We start from the raw sequence: 21,989 nt of genomic DNA, 5'->3' as shown, positions 1-21,989 counted from the left end.
CTTTGGGGCATTGTATCCCAGGAAGACATCAGCGGTGGAAGTTATGTCAGTCTCCCTCACCTCCCGCATTACTCTCACTCACCATTGAGCTCTTTTGGGACAGGGGCTTCCACAGGCCTTGACCCCCTTCCGGGTCTTCAGGTGAATGCTGGCGGCTCTCCTTCCGCTTCTTCTTTGGAGCAGGAGGGGGTGCTTTCCTGATACAACTGTGCCCCTAATCCACGGGCAGTCCTTCCATGGGATAGTAGATGGTCTGATACACACAAAGGGCAGCAGCCCATGATACTTTCTGCTCCCAGTACTACCCACCGCAGCTCCAAATCCCAGAATCCCTTCTTGCATGTTTGGCTAGAAGCCTGAGCCCTGGCGAGACCATGAACATCACTGCCCAGACGCTTTTTGTGTCCCCTTTTTAAAATAAACGCCCTTTCTCCACACTAAGACCTGAGGCCAGCACCAGAGGGAACTCCTTGAGAGCTGACACAGAATTATAAGAGGAAGTTAATAATAATTATTCCATCTAACATTTATACAGCACTTTTCATTAAGAAGGGCTCCTGAGGATACCAGAAGGAAAGTGCTTACTGAAAGAGTAGCTAGTTAAGTTTCTTTTAATCTATTCAGTATTTTTTTGTCCTCATCATTCGGTGAGGGGCCCATGCATTAGCCACTGCCCACCATCCTGCATTCCATATAGAACTATTAGAGGTTTTCCTACCACGCTGTCATTGTAGGCTCTTGGTGCTTTAAAAACACTAACAAATTTATGTTCACAACATGCCTTGCAGGTGATTATCCTCATTATCCTCATTTTACAAATGGGCAACTGAGGCGCCGAGATTAAAGCCGGAAGTGTCAAAAGCATCCACTGATTCGATGCATCCATTTTGAGACGACTTCACCTTATTTTTCCGAGGACTGATCTTTTTTTCCTGTAGTACTTCACATGTTCAGAGCAGTGCTGCCCTTTTGAGCATTCAGGGCTTCTGCAAATCAGAAGTCAGGCTTCCAAACCAGGCACACAGAAAGCGAGGAATTTACAGGGGCCACATGTGAAAAGTATGGTTTATGTGACGGCCCAAGCAACAAACAGGACCTCCGTGGCAGAAGCTGGGATAGAATCCAATTCTCCAGTGTGGCATCCAACTGCCTTAACAATAAGACCATCCTTTCTCTTCCTGCAATCCCCTGCCCCGTTAACAATACGCCTTCCAAATTCTGTAACAAATTAGGCTGACTATAGCTTCCTTCACTCCATAGCCCTGATTCATCCCCAGCCCATGCACTGTATGAGGACAGGGTCCTGTGGAAAAAATAGCATGCAATCACTTAATTAACAACTGTATATATGAGTATATGTGCACAAGGCAGCATAATTAAAGTTGCACAGACCCCCTTAATTCTAGCATTGCCTATTACTTGAGGGCTTGACTTTGTAGCGTTAATAATGTTCCTTATTATTTTATTTTAAATAAAACCCTGATATTCGGGAGGGAAAAGTCGGCTGCTAAAAGCACGCTATCCCCCTGCTGGGTCATCAGCAAGGCTGGGATGTCTGGCGCCACACACAGTCCTTGGCCACTTGAGCTAGCTAATTGGTAGCAGGGGAAAGCTTTCCTCTGCTGTGTGGATCTACGACGAGAGGGGGATGGAGACACTTTGCCAGGGGCTCTCACAGCTCTCTGCTGACTGGAGGGGAAAGGTGAGAAGCAGGAATGATGGGTTCAGCTCCAGGTTCTGAAGGAGAGTAAGCTCAAATGGTTTTAGATCCTTTCCACCCTACCCCATCCCCTACCCTATCCCCTTCTTCCCAGCTTCTGCCATTCTTCTACTAACCCCCCAACTCCCATCCACACCCCCCCCCCGCCACTCTAATCCTTCCCCAGGTCCTGCCTCCTACTCCTCCCCATTTTCTGCCGTCAGCTGCTTCTCTCTGGTTTCTGGTCCTCATCTCCCACCCCCCCCCCATTGGAGTCAGGCTGGTCCTCCTATTCCCACACTACCTTGGAGTCAACAGGAAGGAGCGGGGGGCACTGAGACAGGAGAAAGTCATCCCTGGGGCCCAGCCCTTCAGCACCCAGGAGAAGTAACTGCAGGGGAAATCCTGCACAGCCCAACGTAGTCTAGGGCTGGTGCATGCTCAGTGGAGATAGTGTGGTTGGCACATGGAAATCACAAAGGGTTGGTGCATGCTCAGTGGACACAGATTTTGCAGAGAACTTGTGCTGAAATTTTAAAAAGAAAGATTCAGTCTCAGGCAGAACCCCTGCATGGAAAATTTCAGCCTGACCTGTTTTAAGTTTGGCAAAATTATTAGCAACTGAAAACAGGGTGTTACCATAAAAAGTTTGGCAACCTTAATTATAGGGGTTACTAGCTGCATCACCTCTATAAAACAAAAATTCCCCCGAAGGTAAGGCCACTACTGAAATGCAGCAATTGTTTAGCAAGGCATGGCAGTGCTAAAAGAGTTTACAACAGGAAATGAAGAATAGTGGGTCCCGTTGTGACTGGAGGGAGAACTAAGGGGATGGAAGGTATTGCCCAAATTGGAATTTGGCCAAAACATGAGTTAAGAGAGCTTGCTTTTGCAGAAGCTACCCATGGAATTCTTGAATGGCCTTACAGTGGTCATAGTAAAGCATTTGCTATAAATACATACATACACCCAGTATTACCACAACTGTCCTGGAATTACTATATAGAACATGGATATCGCACATCACTAATAAATGAAGCTATTTACAACTTGATCCAGCACCCACTGAGCTCAGTCAGTCGAAAGACTCCCACTGACTCCTGTGCTTTGGCCTTCAATCAAGGGGCTTAGTTCTGAGAGGCAAGTACTCAAGAATGACCATTTAGGACCTCCGATTTACATCTCACCTGAAAGACAGCGCATCGACTGCTAACGTCACGCAGGAATGTGGTTTAACAACAACTTCGAGGGATGAGCATCTTCTGCTAAATCAGGAACCTGTCTCTCGAGATCTCCCTTCCAAGCACCATCCCAGCCTGATGCGGTTTAGCTTTTTAAGAGCCAAAAGGATGGCAACACAAAAAGTGTCACAAATTACAGCTCTGTTTCTTCAATACACTATGGCACACGCCTAATTTGCTGCTTGCAAATCAGGTTCCTGCTAAAGCTGCTGGGGAGGAATCGCACTTTCTTTCCTATTCACTTCATCCCTCCAGGCAGCACACCTGTCCTGCTTTATCCTCATATCACAAATAAGCCACTCATTTTGGTAATTAAGTTGACCCCAGAATAATTTACCTATGAGAGATCCAGACTGTGAGCACATGAACCTCTCTAGAGTGAGTAGGAAGGCAAAACAAATGCCAGTCATAAACAATAGAGCTGAATGCAGATGTTTCATGTAAGGCTCCGAAGGTCCCTTCCAACGTCTCTGAAGACTGCTACTGTGAACAGCTATTTCTGGCTCTAATGAAGCAACACACCAAGTCTTTGCTGTATCTGAAAATAGGTCAACTGGACTCTCTCCCAAGTAATGTTTTTAAAACAAAATATTGGCCATGGTGGACATTATACAGACAGGTACTTCCTAGGGTTTGTCTGATCAATCAGTTCATAGTTAAGTAATGCTCACTATAGGGCAAAATTATATTACTGCAGAATAATATTGACAACTATAATTTTCAGCTTGTGGCCATTGGTACTCCTCTACTGCTTCCTTTTAAGGCTCGAATTCACGCCATTTTCTTTTGTAACTGCCACTCTCCTCTTACGTATTCCTCTCCACAAAACTCCCTTCCTTCCATTTCTATTGCAGTTGCTCCTCGAGGCCACAGTCTGGATGGTGGTTTATCATACTATCGTCCAATAATGATATAAATAATATAATAAAGGACACCTCTTGTTCCAAGGGCTACCACAATACAAATAAATAAATGGGACATGAGTTGACAAAAAGGTGTACAAGAGAAATGTTTTCCCCAGCAAGTAGCCTGTAGATGGGAACCTGAGACTCCACAAATAACTTTGCTATTGCTATTAGAACTGGCTGATAAATTTTTGATGAAAGATTTTTCTGTCAACACATTTTGTCAGATCAAAATTTTAGATCAAAATGAGAGAAACACATCCCCATCCACCAGGATAGCCAGAAGTATGGTGGTGCAGGCGCTCACTTGGTATGTAGGAGACCCGAATCCTGATTCGGATCAGTGTTGGACCTTGGCTCTCTCATATCTCAACTGAATACCCCAACTACCAGGTTAGGCTCGGGTGTTTCCATGAAAAATGTCTAAGGTCTTGTTTTCATTCCATATCAGAAAGGAACACAAATTTTGAAGTCTTGAAGGTTTGTTTTGCTAAACAGCATTTTTCAGCCCAAAACCGCTGTTGTTCCTAGGGGAAAGTTGTTCAGATACTATGGTCACGGTCAGCAGCATACAATTCAGATACATAGGCTAGAAGAGACCAGTCACGGTGCTTTTATTCTGTACTTTTCTATTAAGCGATTTCTACACTCACAGTGGTGGGTGGAGGACAAACATTGCACATATCCCCAGCATGGGTATGAAGAGCGAGGTCGCTGGCGAGGCAATGATTAGCCCAATAGAGTAAAAACACGCCAGATCTTTGGGGTATATACTCGACACGTCCAAGCAGTGCCTCGCCTGTGTACGTTGCTATTTTTGAGCAGCGTTGTGTCCCACTGCTGTGTGTAGCTGTATGCTTCACACTCTACACGCCACCACCATTGTACAGAAGGTCTTAGATGACAAATTGGCTCTCCTCTGCGCAGGGTTCATTACCACCAATTCACATCAATTTGCGCAACATCTGCTTACTAAACAGCCTGTTATTACCACTCCCATTAAGCCCCCTGACAAATTGTTTAGATGAGGAGTTCACTTTATGAACTAGTCTCCTCTTAGTGTCAGAAAAGACATTTGCTTACTGAGACCATCTCCCTTCAAACTTGCATGAGGTTTTTCACAAAACCAAAACAGAACACTGTTGCTCTGAAAACTTTTTCTGCCAGAGTAGGTGCATTTCTCTACTCTATGCCTTCCTAATGCACCCATCACTTGTGGTATAAGCAAGTCAACAAACATATTTAGTGGCAAATGAAATCAAGCAGCAACGGAAAAGGGAGCCATGAGTATGTCTTAGTACAATTACACATTTCCTCAGCATTGTCAGGTCTTTTGGTTGCCATAGCAGTGTGTTTCCATGGAAGTCAAACTTGAAGCCTGTTCCTGCCACTGGAACCGTCCAAAGAAAATCAGCAGCCTTGGAAATTAACCAAGCTGCTCTTACATTGAAAACCAGCCCTCCCACATCTCCTGCAAAAATAAACTTGTCTTTCCATTTCCGATACAGGAGTAAGAAAGAAAAAAACCCAAACACCTAGGAACATTAGCACCCTTTTGTGCAATGAACAACATGAAAAGGAAAAGCCTTCTAAAAAGCTTTGTCAAGTTTGAGCATGAATATTTGTATTAAGGCCACTTGAAGGTGTATCATGCTCACAGACTGCAAAAACTGGCAAAATGTTCTGTGCCGGAAGATTTCAAAGAATGTAATTTAATACTTTGAGATTAATGCTGGTTGGTTATGATTCTGTAAGCATCACTCAGGGGTTAATTAAATGCTGTCCACGGGGATGTCTTGCTTATGACTAATATCAGTTTACTAAAGAAAACAGATTAATGAGTGTCTGTCGCCTCTGTTTGCTAGAAGCTAGGAGTGGATGACAGGGGATACACTTGATGATTGCCTGTTCTGTTCATTCCCTCTGAAGCACCTGGCACTGGGCTCTGTCAGAAGACAGGATGCTGGGCTAGAAAGACCATTGGTCTGACCCGGTGTGGCTAATCTTATGTTCTGATTAGATCTTTGATGCTCGTGAATAGCCTTACTGCTTATCCTGACAGCTAGATTTCACCTGCCAAGACCCAAATGTGGGATACAGCATGTGACAGAAACCCAAAATGAGGGACAAAGTTAACGCAGGAAAGTTAAAATATGTGATTCCTCCTTGTAGAGAAATTACTTTCTATAAGCTCACCTTCCTTATTCTGCACAGTCAAGGGACACAAAGATTTGTGTGGAATGTGGGACTAAAGTGAGACATCCCTTGAAAGATGGGACAATTGTTACAAGAAACACCGTTATGCTCCTAATAGGTTCAGATAGAAGTCATGGGGATGATTCTTCAGGTCCTGAAGGTGGATGGGTCCTGTGTCACTCTGACCAATATGTGGACACAGTAATCCTCTTTAGATGGTACCTTGATGTGACACAACAGGTCAAGGGAGTTATTTCATCAATTGCTGAGTGATTCAGCCTCTTTTATATTGCCCAACTGGGTCCAATGTGATTCAGCAAGGAAATGACTTTCCAGTAGGCCACCTTAAAACAAGACTTGCAAAGACAAGGGCAAAACCACTGATACTCCAAGGACACAGATGAGCCAGTACTTAATCTTGTGATTAATTCTCCATCTTTAGGAAGCAAGAAAACTGAAGAATTGAAGCTGCTGGCAAAAGTGTCAATTTTCCACTTGTATGAAAAAATGGCAAAGCCATACTAAATATACAAAACGCCTCTTAGAAAACACTAGGACCTAATCTATTTGACATCATTAGTTCTAACAGGAAGAGACAGAAGGTAAGATGGCAAGAGCATTTAGCGGCAATAGAGCTAACACACTATTACTACCTGTATGGATATTGCAGTATGTAGAGCATAGCTCCTACCTTACTTATCAAGACCAAAAAAAAAGAATTTCCCACTCCCTTTTGCTGCATTTCTTGCCAGATGCAAGAGGATGTTAAACAGATGCATCTACAGCACATTTTAACCACTTAACTGGAAAAGAATATGGCCAGAGGGCTGACTTTAAAATAAAGGTGATCATCAAGGAGGTACTCACCAAGGCTGATGAATCAGAGATGCTGGCTGGCTGGCTTTGAATTCCAGCCATGTTCAGAGTTCTTTAAGAAGATTTACTGAACACTACAGAGTCTTTCATAGGATGAATTATCTGTTTTCTTCTTCTTCTTTTAAGATCATACATTACCCTCAGTGTTGCAAAAGGAAAGTTCTATTCTGCCTACTGAATTGCTGTTCGTTTAAAGACAAGACAGCAAATTTGTGATCTATTCCTGTAGGATCTGAACTAGGTTTATTTATTCATTCATTTTTAAACACATTCAAGATGAGGATTTTTGGAACAACATTCAAAACTTAAAGTTCTCAGTGTGGTAAAGAAGTTTGCTTAAAGGTCAGTCAAGTTTATATTGCAATTTGTCATGGGAGGTTCACTTTGTTTTTAAGCTTTCTAAAAAAAAAAACCAAAAACAACCAACAACCAGTTTTACAAAGTAATGTTTTTTCCTCCGAACACCTAAAAAACTGAAAGCATCAGCTGAAGTTAGCCCAGAAGACTGCATTTCTCCTCTTAAAATTTATCAGCTCCAAATCTTAATATGTGCCAGCTAGAACTCGAGACCACAGGACATCACGTGACATTCAGAGTTTTTATTCATAAGCTTTGCTTTGACACAAAAAAAATATATATTGTCCACCTGCACTTAAGGGCAGGGCCTCAAATTTAAAGGAACAGTTGAGGAATATCTTCTGGATTTTATATATCCAGAGGCTAAAATTCTATTCTACCTATATGCATAGAAGTGTTCATCCACTTAAGGCATACAGAATAGCCATAATAAATGGTCTGCATTAATCGTAAGAGTGTAAACCTTTATTTTATATCAACCAATATGACCACATTTTAAAACCAATATGACAGTATGACCTGCATTCACAAGAACGGAATGGTGTTATGCTAAGAGATACTGAAGAATCTTTCTTCTTCCCCTCCCAGCACGACCTAAAGGCAGCAGCTCCGTGACTTGCAAACTGGCATTTCCTCATTGTGTGCGCGCATGTACGTACGCACACGGCACTCTTCATTTCCTACTATCCCCTACAGAAGGAGCAGAGGAAATGGGCCAGCAAGCCAGCAGATCTTCCAAGATCCATGAAGCTGCCATGGCCCCTGCTCAACTGGCCTCTGCTCATCTTGTCAATGTGTCTTCCTCTACCTCCACTGCTCAGTAGAAACTGCAACGATATTGGGCTTGATGCAGAAGCTCACTAAGTGAAATGTTGACCTATGTTACGCAGGAGGTCAAACTAGATCATAATGGTTCCTTCTGGCCTTAAAAATCCAGGGATTTGTTGATTAGTTTGACCTTGAAAGAGCCTAGTATAACTCCAGAGATGGACCAAGTAGTGAGACAATAGAGAAGTAATGTAAGTTTAATTTTCAGTACACAAGTGCTACAGAGAGGGGTACGCAAACTGCTTCCTGAGTTTTCAAAGTCTCCAAATATCAGACCAAAAATGCACAGTAAATTATAGTGTTAAATCTATAACAACTTTGTTTTATTAAAACAAAGTTAAGGACACTTCATAATATTTACCACTGGCACAATATACAAAATAGTTTAAATAAGTATAACATTTTCTTATTAGTCACCAATATTGCATGTTGTATAAAAATATATATATAAAAATACACACTTCTCAAAGGCAAATGTGAAACAGCTCTCAGACTGGGAGGGTGATGAAATGGGCTATAGTTCAGACTTCATTTCCTACTGTTTGTTGGATTGGTTTCCTGTGTTCATTCTCTAGCTGTTTGAGATTATTAATTCTGACATTTGAAGGCATGTTTTTCACCTGCCATGACACAAAAATGATCAGCACTTTTGGGTGTGCAGCCTGAGACAACTGAAAGGGGCCAATTTTCAGTGTGGGTGCTCAGCGCTTTCTGAAAACTAAGTACATTTAAGGTACCTCAAATTGGACACCTAAAATTTTAGTGACTTGAAAATTTAGGCCAATGCACTTGAATAGTAGCTTGTGAACCACCTTGGTTCTGTATGCACAATGTTACAATGCAGTAACAAAAAAATTCTGATCTAAACCCCACCCACCTGGTTTGACTGCTGCAAGTATCTCACCATGCTCCCTCACACTGTATCTTCCCATTGGCTGGAAAAGCTCAGATTTCTCACCAGAACAATACTTGATTGGAAAATGTGCATTCACCCTCCTACGTCAAGAAATGCAGTCAGGATAACACAAGAAAAAGCAATTAGGGAGACATGCTCTTCATGAGATAAAGATACATTGAAGACAACATTGAAGTAGAGAAACATACATTTGTTCAAAGTTTCTCTGCTAGAACTATTGGATCAGATTTAAATGTAATTGGCAAGAAAAGGTAGAATGTAAATATTAAAACAGCAGAGGGCAACAAAGAATGAATACACTGTAGTTATGAGAATAAAGAGATGTCTGGTACAGAAACAAAACAATGTTGTGTCCACATGCTTGCATACACCCTCTCCCCAAAAGAGGGAAATCTACTTCCCTGCATGGATGTTCATTTCCAAGGACCTGATCCTGTTACATGCTTGAGCATCCTCAGCATCTTACAGGATGCACTTCACTCCAACTGAAGTCAATAAGAGTTGAGAGTGCTCATCAAGTCACAGGGTCCAGCCTTAAGCATCCTTTTAATTTCCTGAGTCGGTAGGTGCTAAGGAGAAGGTGCAGTCATGGCCTTCTGGTGGGTTGAAAGAAATGTATGGAGTAGATCATCTGCAGTCTCTCGAGTTGATTAAAGGAGCAGCACCACGGTTTCCTACACAAGAGTGGTTGAGCTGGGGATAGAAAGCCTTTGTGCTCTGACATGCAAAGCAAGAGAACTTTTCTAAATATCCTCAAGTCTCCATTTTAAAGTGTGCTCTTTTAAGACAAAATAAGGAAAGCTTAGTGCTTTATTATCTTGGGTAACATAGCAGCAACTTCACTTTCTCTAGTTTAAAAATAATTTAAATTAAATGGTCTTTATCTACCAAATCTGTCAAGCAAAAGCATTCCTACAAAATGTGTCCATTTAAAGGTACAAGTCCCTTTATAACAAACTTCTTACTGAAAGTCATTAAACCTTGACGTCTATTAGTCTTTAGTAATAACTAAAATTGAGCACTCATTAGAACCTACAGTAGGGTCAGGAGGTCAAAGGGCTGCATGAGCAACTGGCTGGAAGTCATCATTTTTGGTGGCTTGGGTCATTGCTCTGCGTTTGGCTAAGCGGGATTTGGATGGGGGAGAAAGCTTCATGGAACACATGGCCTGAGCGATGGTCTCTTGCTCTTCATTCAGCTCATTCTCGTGCTGCGACAGCTGACGGTTAAGGGCAATGGCCTCTGCTGCAAAAAGTGTCAGGTCTTTTGTGCTGCTGTTCCTTCTGAAGGAAAAGGAAAATCAGGTTATACGACATGAGCTCAGAAACCACTGGCTCCAACTACGCACCTGACAACTGTCAGACCAGATGGTGTTTCCTTTTCTTAAGGAAACATTCGTTTAGCACGCCAGACATTTTGAGGTTGTGTTTTCACACTTGTACTTGTTATGACAACTAGTGATGCACATTATGATCTGGTCCAATGGTTCAGGCACTAGTTGGACTCCAGAGATTGGGATCCAAGTCCCTTTTCTGCCACTGACTGGGATAACGTGGGTGAGTCACAGACTCTCTGTAGCTCGGTCCCCTTCTGTAAAAGGTGGATAACAGTCTCCCACCTCAAAGGGTTGTCATGAAGAGGCATACATTAAAAGATTGTGGGGCATACTGAAGTTACAGTAATGTGAGCATTGACAGACATAGAAAGCAGTTCAGAAATAAGTTAACCCTGCTGATAGTATTTGTATTAGGGTAACACTCAGAGACCCCAGCCCTTCTATAACTAGACACAAACCCAAGTGAAGCAAATACAATGCTCTTGTTACAGAGGGGAATGAGCCCCACGAAGTAAAGTGACTTACCCAAAGAGGCACACTGATTCAGTGGCAGAGCAGGGAATAGGACTGGGATGTTCAGACTCACAAGACCCCCCTGCTACAAGGCCTGTCGCTCAGAATTTTTCGGTCTTTGAGGCCCGACTTTACTGCCTCTTGAATTAATGGCATAATTCCCACTGACTTCAATGGGAGAAGGATCAGACCATGTGTGTGCAATCATTCACCCATGACTGAAACACAGCTTCCCTTTATGTCTTTCCTCCTGTGCCCCACACCTCTCCTCTCAGCCTTCAAATTCCTCCAAGCATCCCACCCCTGAGGCATGCCTTTCATTGCCTCTCCCACGACTGATCAAGATTAGATTATTTAAAAAAAAACTAAAGCACTAATACAACAAAAAAAATTATTGCAACCATACGTGCTAAAAACCTGTGCTTTCCCTAAAGGAGCTCTCTCAATGTTGTTACCCCAAGGCTCTCCTCCATAACCCCTGTGGTGAGATGACTTCAGTCAATTAGTGTCATCTCAACTAAATCTCTCTTGCTCCCAGGCCTTTCTATGCCATGTGGAACATAGAGTCTTCACCACTGCCTTCCATCTTTGATGGTCTCCTGGTGCACTCTTAGCTTCTTCCAATGTCATTCGGACAGCTTTCAGTTCTGCTTCCATTGTGCATGTCCATGTTACCTTTGCTCTACCTTGTCACCTTTTGCCCTGAGGTACCAGTCCAATGCCTGTCTTATTATGTTATGCTCAACTAAATCAACAGATTCTTAACAAGGAAGGTTACCTTTGAAGAACTTGTGGCGTGGGTAATCCCCTTTCAGGAGCCTGCTATAAAATTTTAATTAAAAAGTTAGGTAAGTTTCCTTACTGTACTTGCATGTGTACTGACCAAGATTTTCCAACTGAAATCTATTCTCTCCCCACCCCCCATTCTTATAACCAAAACACTTCACATTTAAAGACAGATTTTCTATTTTCCAAAGACATTAATAGGACTCACCAACACATTTTTCAACTTCCCTGTCTTAAAAGGAGATCCCATAGGGATGCAATAATTATGCACCTTTAATACTATTAATAATTGGGAAGCTCTAAATATAGTATCACTACAATAGCAGAACAAGCCACATTTGTATCCAGTATAATCATGATGTATGTGCCTTCTTGAACTGGAAACTAACATACAAGATTATGCAAAATATTAAGGGATCTCAGAGCCATCACCTACAATTCACCAGGGCTCTTAATCACTGTATTAGAGACCATATGCCCTCAAAATCTCTCATGTTCAGTGCCTGTCAGCCACAGGGAAAGGTATTTAAATGCATAGGCTAGTAACTCTGGAGAGCAAAATGAGCATCCTACACTGAAACCTAGATAGATTCCCACTAATATCACATCTCTATGGTGCACACAGCAGCTTGAGGGATAAAACCACTGGATTTTATTTACTTGATCAAACCAGGCACACTCCAATACAGGTATGGGCAGAGTGGTCATATCAACACAAGATGGCACGGTTTATGACTCACGAGAACCCAATCTGCCAGGCTTCAAAATGATATTTACCCCTTGCAGCCAGGCATGCTGAAGAACCTGAGCAGCTCCAAGTCTTTCTTTGGCATCACGAACTAGCAACTTTGAGATGAGATCTTTGGCATCATTGGATATATGAGACCAGTCCTTGTCTGGAAACTCATACTTGCCTTCCTGGATACTCTCAAAGAGTTTATTCTGCCAAAAGAATATTCATTTACGTTAAACATTAACTACAAGCAAGAGAAAAGGTTTCGCGCTGCCTTTACAATGTTCCAAGCCCAAAAACTCTATACCCTTCAAAATGGCAAGTCCCAACTTCCCACTTTTAGCTGGAAAGCTTTTGTAGTTTATGGTAAACGCAGCTAGTGACAACAAAACCAGAAGCCCAAACACTGAGATGCAAGTCTCCTACCCCATGAGAGGAAGAGGGGTTGCCAACTCTCAGACTGCAAAATTAAGAGGGGCACTCAGTACATTGACATCAGTAACTCACATTTCCACCTCATCCCTCAGTTAAAGTTTATTCTCTCAGAGAATTACTGGTTGGGTTACTGGAAAAACCCAGAATGGCTCACTTTGCAGCCCAGTCTCATGTGCCAGCCAGCACTGTAAAGATAACATGGTTACGATAAGCCTCTACCAAAACGTCCCAGATTATAGTCACCTGACAGACTCTGCAGACTTCTCCCCTGTCCCAGCCACAGTCTGTGCCACAGTTCCCCACAAACGGGGGGTAGCCACTGAGCATGATGTACAAAATCACACCCAGGCTCCACAGATCACAGCGCTTGTCATAGAACGTGGCCTCCTCTGTGAAGACTTCGACCACCTCTGGTGCCATATATTCTGCAGAACCACACTAGTAAACAGAGAATTCAAATTAGTTTTCAAGTGGAGTGGTGATGAGCAAAGCAACCAACGCAACATGAACCATGACACTGAGTATGATTGTAATCTTTGATGAACTATTTAGAGTAATGCTGGGATGATTGTAAGAAGTGGTCTAAAGATAGGACTAGGCGTCAAAGAGTACTGAATTTTAATCATGTCTCCGACAGGGACAACACAGCTTTAAGTCAAGTCAGAACTATTCTGCTTTTGCATCCCTCAAGAATAAAATGGGAATGTGGAGAGGCTTAATAATAAGCAAGTTCTCTGACCATGAAAAATGCTAAGTGAGATATCCAGCTCTAGCTTTCATAGGTGCGCAGGTTATTCAGGGCTAAGAGGAGCAAAGAGCACTTGAAATTTTTTTTTACAAAGCTTATTTAATAGTTATAGTTTTTAAAAATGCAATGCATATTTACCTAATTGCCTTGATGACAAAGGCAATCTAGCACTATACGTGGCCTGTCTTCAGTAAGAACTAAAAAAAACACTTACTCCACTGTCAGATTATCCTCATTGCACTGAATTTGAATGGTCTGAATTTATATAGGAATGTGCTTTATAACTACACAGACAGCAGAAAAGCAGTAATATACCTTAAATTATTGGCAGAAAACTGAATTTCAATTGTTCAGTGCTCAGACTCAGCTACCAATTCCAAATATTGGGAAATACATCCTGAATAATACTATATAAATATGTACTGAAAAATGCATTTTAAACCAATCTACATCTGTAAAAATAAAAGCTATGCAAAAGCCTCCTTACTGAAACAACAAATGAAGAAGGGGAATTTTAGTAATGACAAATTTCACACCGCTTACAAGTGACCAACACAAAAGCACACAATCAGCTAAATAAGCAGCTACTGTACCAGTTGCTGGGCAACAGTAAGAACTAATGTAAAAACAAATACACAAAATTTTAAAAGTTCGAGGCTGATCTCTGTTAAGATAGAGTGCTTAATACACATACAATGTAAATATTTTAGAAAATATAATGCAAAAAAGTTAGCTTTTTAGCCAGATGTTTTGGAGAACCCCAAAATTATGATTCCGGTTGTCTTCCTGGCTGCGAATGATAGTCTGATAGACTGCACACACGCTCCAGCTAATGCATACAATATGTAACTGCTATCGTATGCTAACTACACCACTGGCTTTTGGATGGCACAGCAAGATTCGTGTTGGCATCTGAGAAAGGTAAATCATGTGAAAAAGCTGCTTGTAGAAACATGTGCAATCAAACAGAATCAAAAGCTGGAACAATTCCTTCACAGACAGTAGCAGATGGATCACAAGGGCACTTTTGCCATCCTTTTATTTTTGTATTGCATCCCCTCAGGACTGAGGAAACAAACCTTTTATGAACAGAAAACCAGCTAAGCTGTTTTTGCAGCTGCCCAAGATATGCTATCTATATTTCATGTGTTAAACAATGAAAGACTCAGAACATTCGTAGCAGGCTAATGGATGTGATTTTATTGTCCCTCTTCTTCCTCAGATAGAAAATGTGAAGCAGTGGATTAGAGATGGAGAGTTCTAGCTACTAGTCCTGTGCTCAAGGGTTGCATCTTCTACTGTGATTTGTATTTCTTCATTCCTTTACTATTTAGAGAAGGATTATTTTTTAAAAAGAGGCAACAGAGCTATCTCCCTCCCCCCGAGTTTCTCTCCAGTTGGAAATTCTTTCCAACTGGATTTGAAATGGGCACATTTTTAGTGCCTTGAAACAATTTGTGATGTTTTTGCTGCTTTACTATTTATTATTTGCATTGAGACAATGCCCAGAGACCTCAGTCAAGATCAAGCATCCATCACGCAAACTGCTGTGCAAACACTAACATGGCTCCTCACCCCCAAAAGTTTACAGTTTAATTTCAGACAAGATGCTACTTGCAAATATAACAAATGCCACTTGTTTGCAAAAGGCTAGCTGTGTGCATAACTGGACGATTCTCAAGCATTTACATGAGTTCTCTCCCCTCCCCTCCCCTTTAAATAGAGAAGGCCTGCAATCCACGGCCTCTGCCTCTAGACAAGGAATTGGTATAAGAAGATACCTCCATCATTCAGAGTAGCTTCAGTAAGCTGTTTATAACCTCTCCTTTAGAGGTCTCAGTGGTTGCTTTACAGTATAAGTAATGGAGCAGAAAGTAATGGTTTACATACTGGAGTAGTTAATTCAGGAGTAGTTATTGGAGTACACGCACTGTTCAGTTTCACTCCACTACCAAGATCAAAGTCACATATTTTCACTGGTGACACCTGAAAATGGGAAGAAAAAAAGAAGTTCAGAGGGCATAGAAACCAGGAACTAACAAAACAATTGCATAGATGTTAGTCCCAGTAGCATGAAAATTGTCACATTAAAAAGGTATTAAGAAAATAAAAGAGCACCTTTTCCGGAGATTCACACAATATGTTTTCAGGCTTCAGATCCCTGTGTGCAATGCCTAAAACATACGAGAAGATGCTGATGAAATCTGCATTAGAAAGATTCCTTCAAATTTTTATCTCATTTTATCTTTCTTCACTACAAGGCGGTCTTATAGGATCATTCTGGGTCTAGGTCTGAAATAAAAAGCTAACTAGAAAAAAGTTTTATTGTCATTAAATAGATTACTTGCAGTGTACATTTGGATAGTACTGTACATGTCCTGCTGTATCTATTTTATGCAATTATACATGTATGAAAGTCAGTAAAGTAAAAAGATCATTTGAAACACTTTGGAATTACACAGTGCATACCAAAGTAATAATGCATTAAATGGCTTATTAAAATCAATGAACTATAAGACGTATTTACACGTACATGCATGTGTGATAGTTTAGCCCAAGGGTTTTTGAACTTTTTCATAGTATGGGCCATCTTTTTATAGCTTGCCAATGCGAGATGAGGTGACCCACGAGACAACGGAGTAACATCCTTTAGTCGTCTCAAGAGATTGTTTACAAGGTGAAAATATCATCCCATTAATTGTTAAACATTACAACATGCTCGGTGCTATACAAGACACTAGGAGGAATAACATAAGACTTTACAGTGCAAGACACAGATGATAGGAGGCATCCAGAAACCCAGAAAACGGAGTAACCTGGAGGTTCATTTATTTATTGTTAATTGATTTCTTGGGGGCATCACAGAAAAAGCGAGTCTTAGGAAGGGACCTGAAACATCCATCCAAACACACACATGAAGGTGGTTTTATAGCACTAAAGTACTTCTTCATGATTGTAAACAAGCAGTTACCAGAAATTCTCCATCCAATATTAACGAACTTAGCAAGAAGGGTGGCTATAGCAAATGAACCATCAGAAATAGATGATCATTGAACTTCCCAACTTACTTGGCTTCAGTTTAATGACAGTCTCAGCATCACAATAATTCTTCAAAAGTTGCAAAGCTTTGGTGCATACTATGTACTATTTTAGAGTATGAGAAAGTGAGGGCGCTTTATAAATAACCAGCTAAGAGAAGAGTTAAAGCATGTTAGTTTAGGACATAAGCTGTAGGAAATGGCTTAAACTACAGAAATAGTTAAATTTCTAACCAACAGGATTCTTCAAAGTGTTAACACTGGTGCAACCCACTTTTTTGTGTGGAAGAAGGTTGGGATTAAGCTTCTCTCAAGACAGCATATGTGGGATTTATAACTAGTCTCCCAATATTTGTCCCCTGCTCCTACAATGTATTTCAATGTTGTGTGTTAAATTTTTGTGGGCTGCAGATTCTCATTTGTATTTTCGGGTCCATTATGTAACAATTTCACTTTGCAATTACTCCACAGTGCCTTGGAAGGAAAGCAGCTGTCTTTTAAATATTCATGCAATGGTTTATTAGTTAGCCATGGGGTTTCTTCCCAAGTGTGACACGTGACTGTTAGGGGAAACTATCACTCCCTCAAGTTTTAGAATATTGCTAACTGGAAGATTAGTTGTGTAGCTGATAGAAGCATTTGAGTTAAAAGTCATTTGCAGCACCAGCACCAAGACAAAGTAATGTGTGATAACTCTGCTTTAATTTCCTGGGTACTTTAATGTTGTGTGCATCACTTACTAATTATTTTAATGCCACACAGTAGAACCATAAAGTAAATGGGAAATTAAAGGATATTACTGCAGGTGATTCTGCAGCCATGTTCCTGCTGTACTGCTCTTCAAAATCCAAACCAGGACAAGTAAAAAGTTGAGTCATTGTTTATGAAGCCATTTCGCAAAAGCTTCCCTTGTCTCTCCTTTCCACAGGAAAACTAATGATTGACAGTAATTACCAGAGCAAGAAATTAGCTCAGTGGGGAACAAAGCCATCTTTGATTTTACTAGTGAAGCTTCCCAACACTAAGTATCTCAATAATAAATGCAAAACATTTTAAAAAAATAAATAAATTCATCTACTTTTGCTACACATGCTCATCTCTCCTTATCCGGGCAAACCTGAGGAAAGCTCAACATGATGACATCTATGTTATTTCCTGAACAGTCAATACCAAACAAGACAGTAACCTTTATATAGGTTACATATGATTTTACAATAACTAACAATTTTTCTGTACTTTCCTCAGATACTCTGCCTGAACTTCCTGTTGCTCAATCTACTCATCACTCTAAGTCATAACTCTGGAATCAGACTATACAGCTGCTAAGGATCTGCCCCTGTGAATTGTCATAACTCCATTAAAATTTCTCCTGCAGCATTTACACTTTTTCAAACAACAGTAGATAGTTACCTCACCTTAGTCATCATGCAGCCAAGCTATTAAGATTAGCAAATACATCTTTTTCCATAAATCAGTTCCATCAGCTGGCTAACCAATATAAGATCTTCTCTGTATTCTACCCCCAAATTTGACTTCTTATATTAAAATGCATAGAGTTACATGATATTCTATCTACCTTAAGTTTGCCATTTTATTTGTTCCTCAATTGCTTAAAATCACACAAGTAACTGAAAGCTCATGCTGCTGTACAGATGCAATTTGTAAAGTCATGTGTGTATAAACAGCTAAAAATGGTTGAGAACTTATGAACTGGAAAGCAATAGATCACAAATCCCCCTGATGATTGAATCTGGTGATTTTTTTTTTTTTTTTAAAAGAATAAGCTTTCAGCCATGCTTGTAGCTGCTTCCAACTCCTCACACTGAGTCAGACATTAGGCTTCAGAGTAACAATCCCGGAATCTTATTTTATAGATTCTTCACCTTTTATGAACTTTATCCACCAATGTATTGAGCACTCTGGCGCCAATCCAATAATGCACTTACGCACATGAGTAGTCCTGGGATTTAAAGATAAGCACGTGCTTAAGTGCTTTGCTGAACTGTGGCCAGATTGCTTGATATCTTGACAGATAGAACGCTAAAGCTACAATTCTGATTTTTAGGGGCAGTATGTGGGGCAGGGAGTAAATAGATTGATACCGTCCATTGTTGACAGTGAGATTTAATGTCTGATTACATGCAATCTAATTCATGGACTCTAAAGGTGCAGTGATGAAAGCATGTGTCTATAAAGGCAGTAACTTACTGTTGGTGATCCTATCTGAATTAACTGTTTTAAATTGTACCCATTGACTTCTTGGCCAACATATTAAAGCTGTGCAAAGCACATACAACGTATTTTAATTTGGGGCTTGAGAATCCCCCAAATTGTAAAAGGACAGGGAACAAGCTTTGCAGTGAGATAATTTTCCACAAAAAGACATGCACATCTCTTTACGCCTGCACAGAGCCCTATCGAAATCAGTGTGTCATCAAGCAGGCGTGAGGGTTTGCTTGCATATCACTACCAGCATCGTCAGAGCCCTCACGCTGGAGAACAGATCTTACTGTAAAAATCAGATGCTATAATTGAACAGAGGTATTCTGGATAAATATTATGAAAAGAATCCAGGTCAGCCTGAAAGAGGACATGGTAAAAGCAGTAGTATGGTAATAGCCATCACATGCTGGCTTAAGCAACAACAAACGAAAACAGATCTAATTTTCAATATTAATTCTCCCTGGCCGGTGATTTAATTTTACAACAGGAGATTCCCATTTAAACACAACTCTTATTAGAAACGGTTTGGGAAGATAAAGGAAATTTGACATGACTGGAAAGGTTAGCAAAGTTAATGCTTAATTCTGAATTTTTATGGATTAACTCTGTAATTTGTTTGGCATGTAAGACCTTAATTAGGGGCATGAGGAAGGGTTGTTTCGTGCTTTTGTTTGTTTGTTTACCTTTTGTATGCAGAAAATCCAGAGCAGAGGCAATGTCTCTTACCACCCTGCTGGCTTCCCGTTCATTAAAGTGCTTTCGCTTTTGTATGTGGGCTAGAATCGAACCTGTGAAAGTGACAGGCAAACAGAAGAGACTATTTGAAGCAGAGCTACTTAATGAAAACACTACCAGTATCAAACACCAAAGACTTTGCCAACATAGGATCAGGGTTGTGCTAGCTTCAATTTCTTTGAAACTAGCATGGGTCTGAGCCCACTATGAACAGTGCAAAAATTTAGAAGACTATTAGTAATAGAACAGGATTTCATGCTTGTTCAATTAACATATCACATGGGTTTTGTTTCATTCGGTATTACATACACATGTTTTCCATAAAAATATAAAGTTACTAGTATTAGAAATATTAGAATCCTGTGTATTTTGGATTATTTTTTGGATTAACTTGTTGGTAAGTAGTGCATTTGGACAAAACACAATGACAAAAGGAAAAATATATGGAAGCATACTTGATATACAATTTTGCAAGAATGAAAATCTAGTATGTTATAATGAACTGAAAATGCACAAAAGATACCCTCTTCCTACTGAATCAGGATCTTACTGCATATGTGCAAATAATCGGTGTGTGTGTAAAAATCACACTGGCCTGGGCAGTGAATTTCAAACCCTGATCTAACCATGGCTGCTGCTGAACGCTTGCTACAGCACAGTGGGACTGTATCTACTGTGCTACAGAATGAACTGGGTGTCATCTAACTCTGTGTAACATGCGCTTGACTAAGGAGTAAATTGCACAAGGAGTCTCACAACACACTTTTTGTCCCTCAATGCTACAGAAAAGCAGCTCTTTTTTTAGATATGCATTCCAACTTCTACTACAGTCAAGGTGAGGTGTTGACGTATTTGTATAGAATTTCCCCCAGGCTCTATGGTCGGAATCCTGAACTTGACCTATCAGACACAACACTAGTGAAGGTAGATCAACTTTTAGACAATATTAGTGTCCCTTTAATACAGGATGAATACAAAATCTTTAAAGACTTACAGTTAATATTGCCTACTAGACTTCCACCGTACTAAAAGGCCCTAAATGCCTTTCCTTTTTTCAGCCACTCAGCATGATTGTTACATTTGCCAGAAAGATCAGGCAGTACAGGCCAAGAATAAATTGCCATCTGTTGAGATGAAATCCTTGAGGCAGTGGATGTTTACACACTGAGCGACTTCAGTCCTATTGTTTAGAATTGGTAGATGCCAAGGAAGGAAACTTTGGGTGATGTTCCCCCACATTTACCCATTAGTGGCAGCCCATACCGGAAAGAAAAAGGCTCTTCAATGGTGAACACAATTAAAACTAAGCCTATGCTAATTAGACAATGTTTACACAGAGAAAGCAAGCCTTATTCTAAGTTGGAGGAAGGATACAAAGACTCTTGGAATGTTTGAAGTAGCGTGGCAAGGCCCGAGGGAGAATACTCTCAGGCAATTGATCAGACTTCAATCTTGTAGAACTTGTATCTTGCTGATGGCAAGAGCTTCCAGTTTGCTAAGCCTTGCCCCTTAATAGCCTACTGTTCAGAGGGTCTTCCCTGTAGAGCTTTTAGATACATCTTCAAAAAAAGCAATCAGCTTTCTTGTCCGTCTTCTTCACCCTTGTGGGAAAGCTCCTGCAGACTTTGAAGGATGCAGTTCAGCGAAATTGTCATGTCATTTCAAATACAACGAGAGTTCTGTGGCACTTTAAAGACTAACAAATTTAATATTTGCAGGCATAAGCTTTCAAGAGACTTCAGCTCCCTTCTTCAGATGCAGTAATACAGAAAATAGGTAACACAGAGGCATCTTATAGATATCCAGGTGCATTGAGAACAATGGGGGAGGTGGAGTCCGGTACTTAAGACCTAATGATGACCATTGAGGAGGAGGTGAGAATGGGTGAGCAAAGTAATTTACCTTCGGTAGTAAGACAGCCACTCCAAGTCTCTGTTTAAACCCAGTTTGAATGTGTCAAGTTTGCAGATCATTTCTAACTCAGCAGTTTCTCTTTGAAGTCTGTTTTTGGGTTTTTTTTTGGAGAAGTACAGCAACTTTCAGGTCAGCGACACAATGCCCTGGGGAATTAAAGTGTTCTCCCACTGGTTTATGGATGTTATTATTTTTTATGTCTGATTTGTGTCCATTTATCCTTGTGCGTAGAGATTGCCATGTACATTGGCCACACTGGACTGAGGGGCATTGCTGGCATATATGACATTAGTGGATATGCAGGTGAATGAGCCCCTTATGGTGTGACTGATGTGGTTAGGACCAGTGATGATGTCATTAGAGACGAAAGTTTATTTTAGATCACCTTTCTGTACAGATAGTGTGTCAGATCTTCTCAAAAAGGAACTGGACTGAATAGTGGAGAGAAATCAATTAGATAGGCCGCAGATCCAGTCCACACAGAATGTGTGATTGAGGGAAAGCCACGTA

General features: G+C 40.8%; 1 protein-coding gene across 4 annotated transcripts in view; it reads right to left on the bottom strand.

Moving 5' to 3' along the window:
* Positions 1-8,289: 8,289 nt before the first annotated feature.
* MKNK1 (MAPK interacting serine/threonine kinase 1) overlaps positions 8,290-21,989 on the bottom strand; it is a 45,361-nt gene continuing 31,661 nt past the window's right edge. For 3 of the 4 annotated variants that reach the window (XM_067567887.1, XM_067567888.1, XM_067567886.1), the window contains 7 exons: positions 19,514-19,618; positions 15,688-15,743; positions 15,460-15,555; positions 13,065-13,259; positions 12,431-12,595; positions 11,646-11,689; positions 8,290-10,301 (listed from right to left, as the gene is read on the bottom strand). In XM_067567887.1, the coding sequence (XP_067423988.1) occupies positions 10,070-10,301; positions 11,646-11,689; positions 12,431-12,595; positions 13,065-13,259; positions 15,460-15,555; positions 15,688-15,743; positions 19,514-19,618 (893 nt within the window). In that variant the 3' untranslated portion in view covers positions 8,290-10,069. The remainder of the gene's footprint in view (positions 10,302-11,645; positions 11,690-12,430; positions 12,596-13,064; positions 13,260-15,459; positions 15,556-15,687; positions 15,744-19,513; positions 19,619-21,989) is intronic. The other variant, XM_067567889.1, reaches the window with a different exon arrangement.

This window comes from Emydura macquarii, unplaced genomic scaffold (genome assembly GCF_026122565.2).
Source record: "Emydura macquarii macquarii isolate MOO-44397 ecotype Brisbane River unplaced genomic scaffold, CSIRO-AGI_Emac_v2 contig_2805, whole genome shotgun sequence".
Taxonomy (NCBI): domain Eukaryota; kingdom Metazoa; phylum Chordata; order Testudines; family Chelidae; genus Emydura; species Emydura macquarii.
Note: the sequence above shows the minus strand (reverse complement) of the source record. Positions and strands in the feature narration are given on the sequence as shown.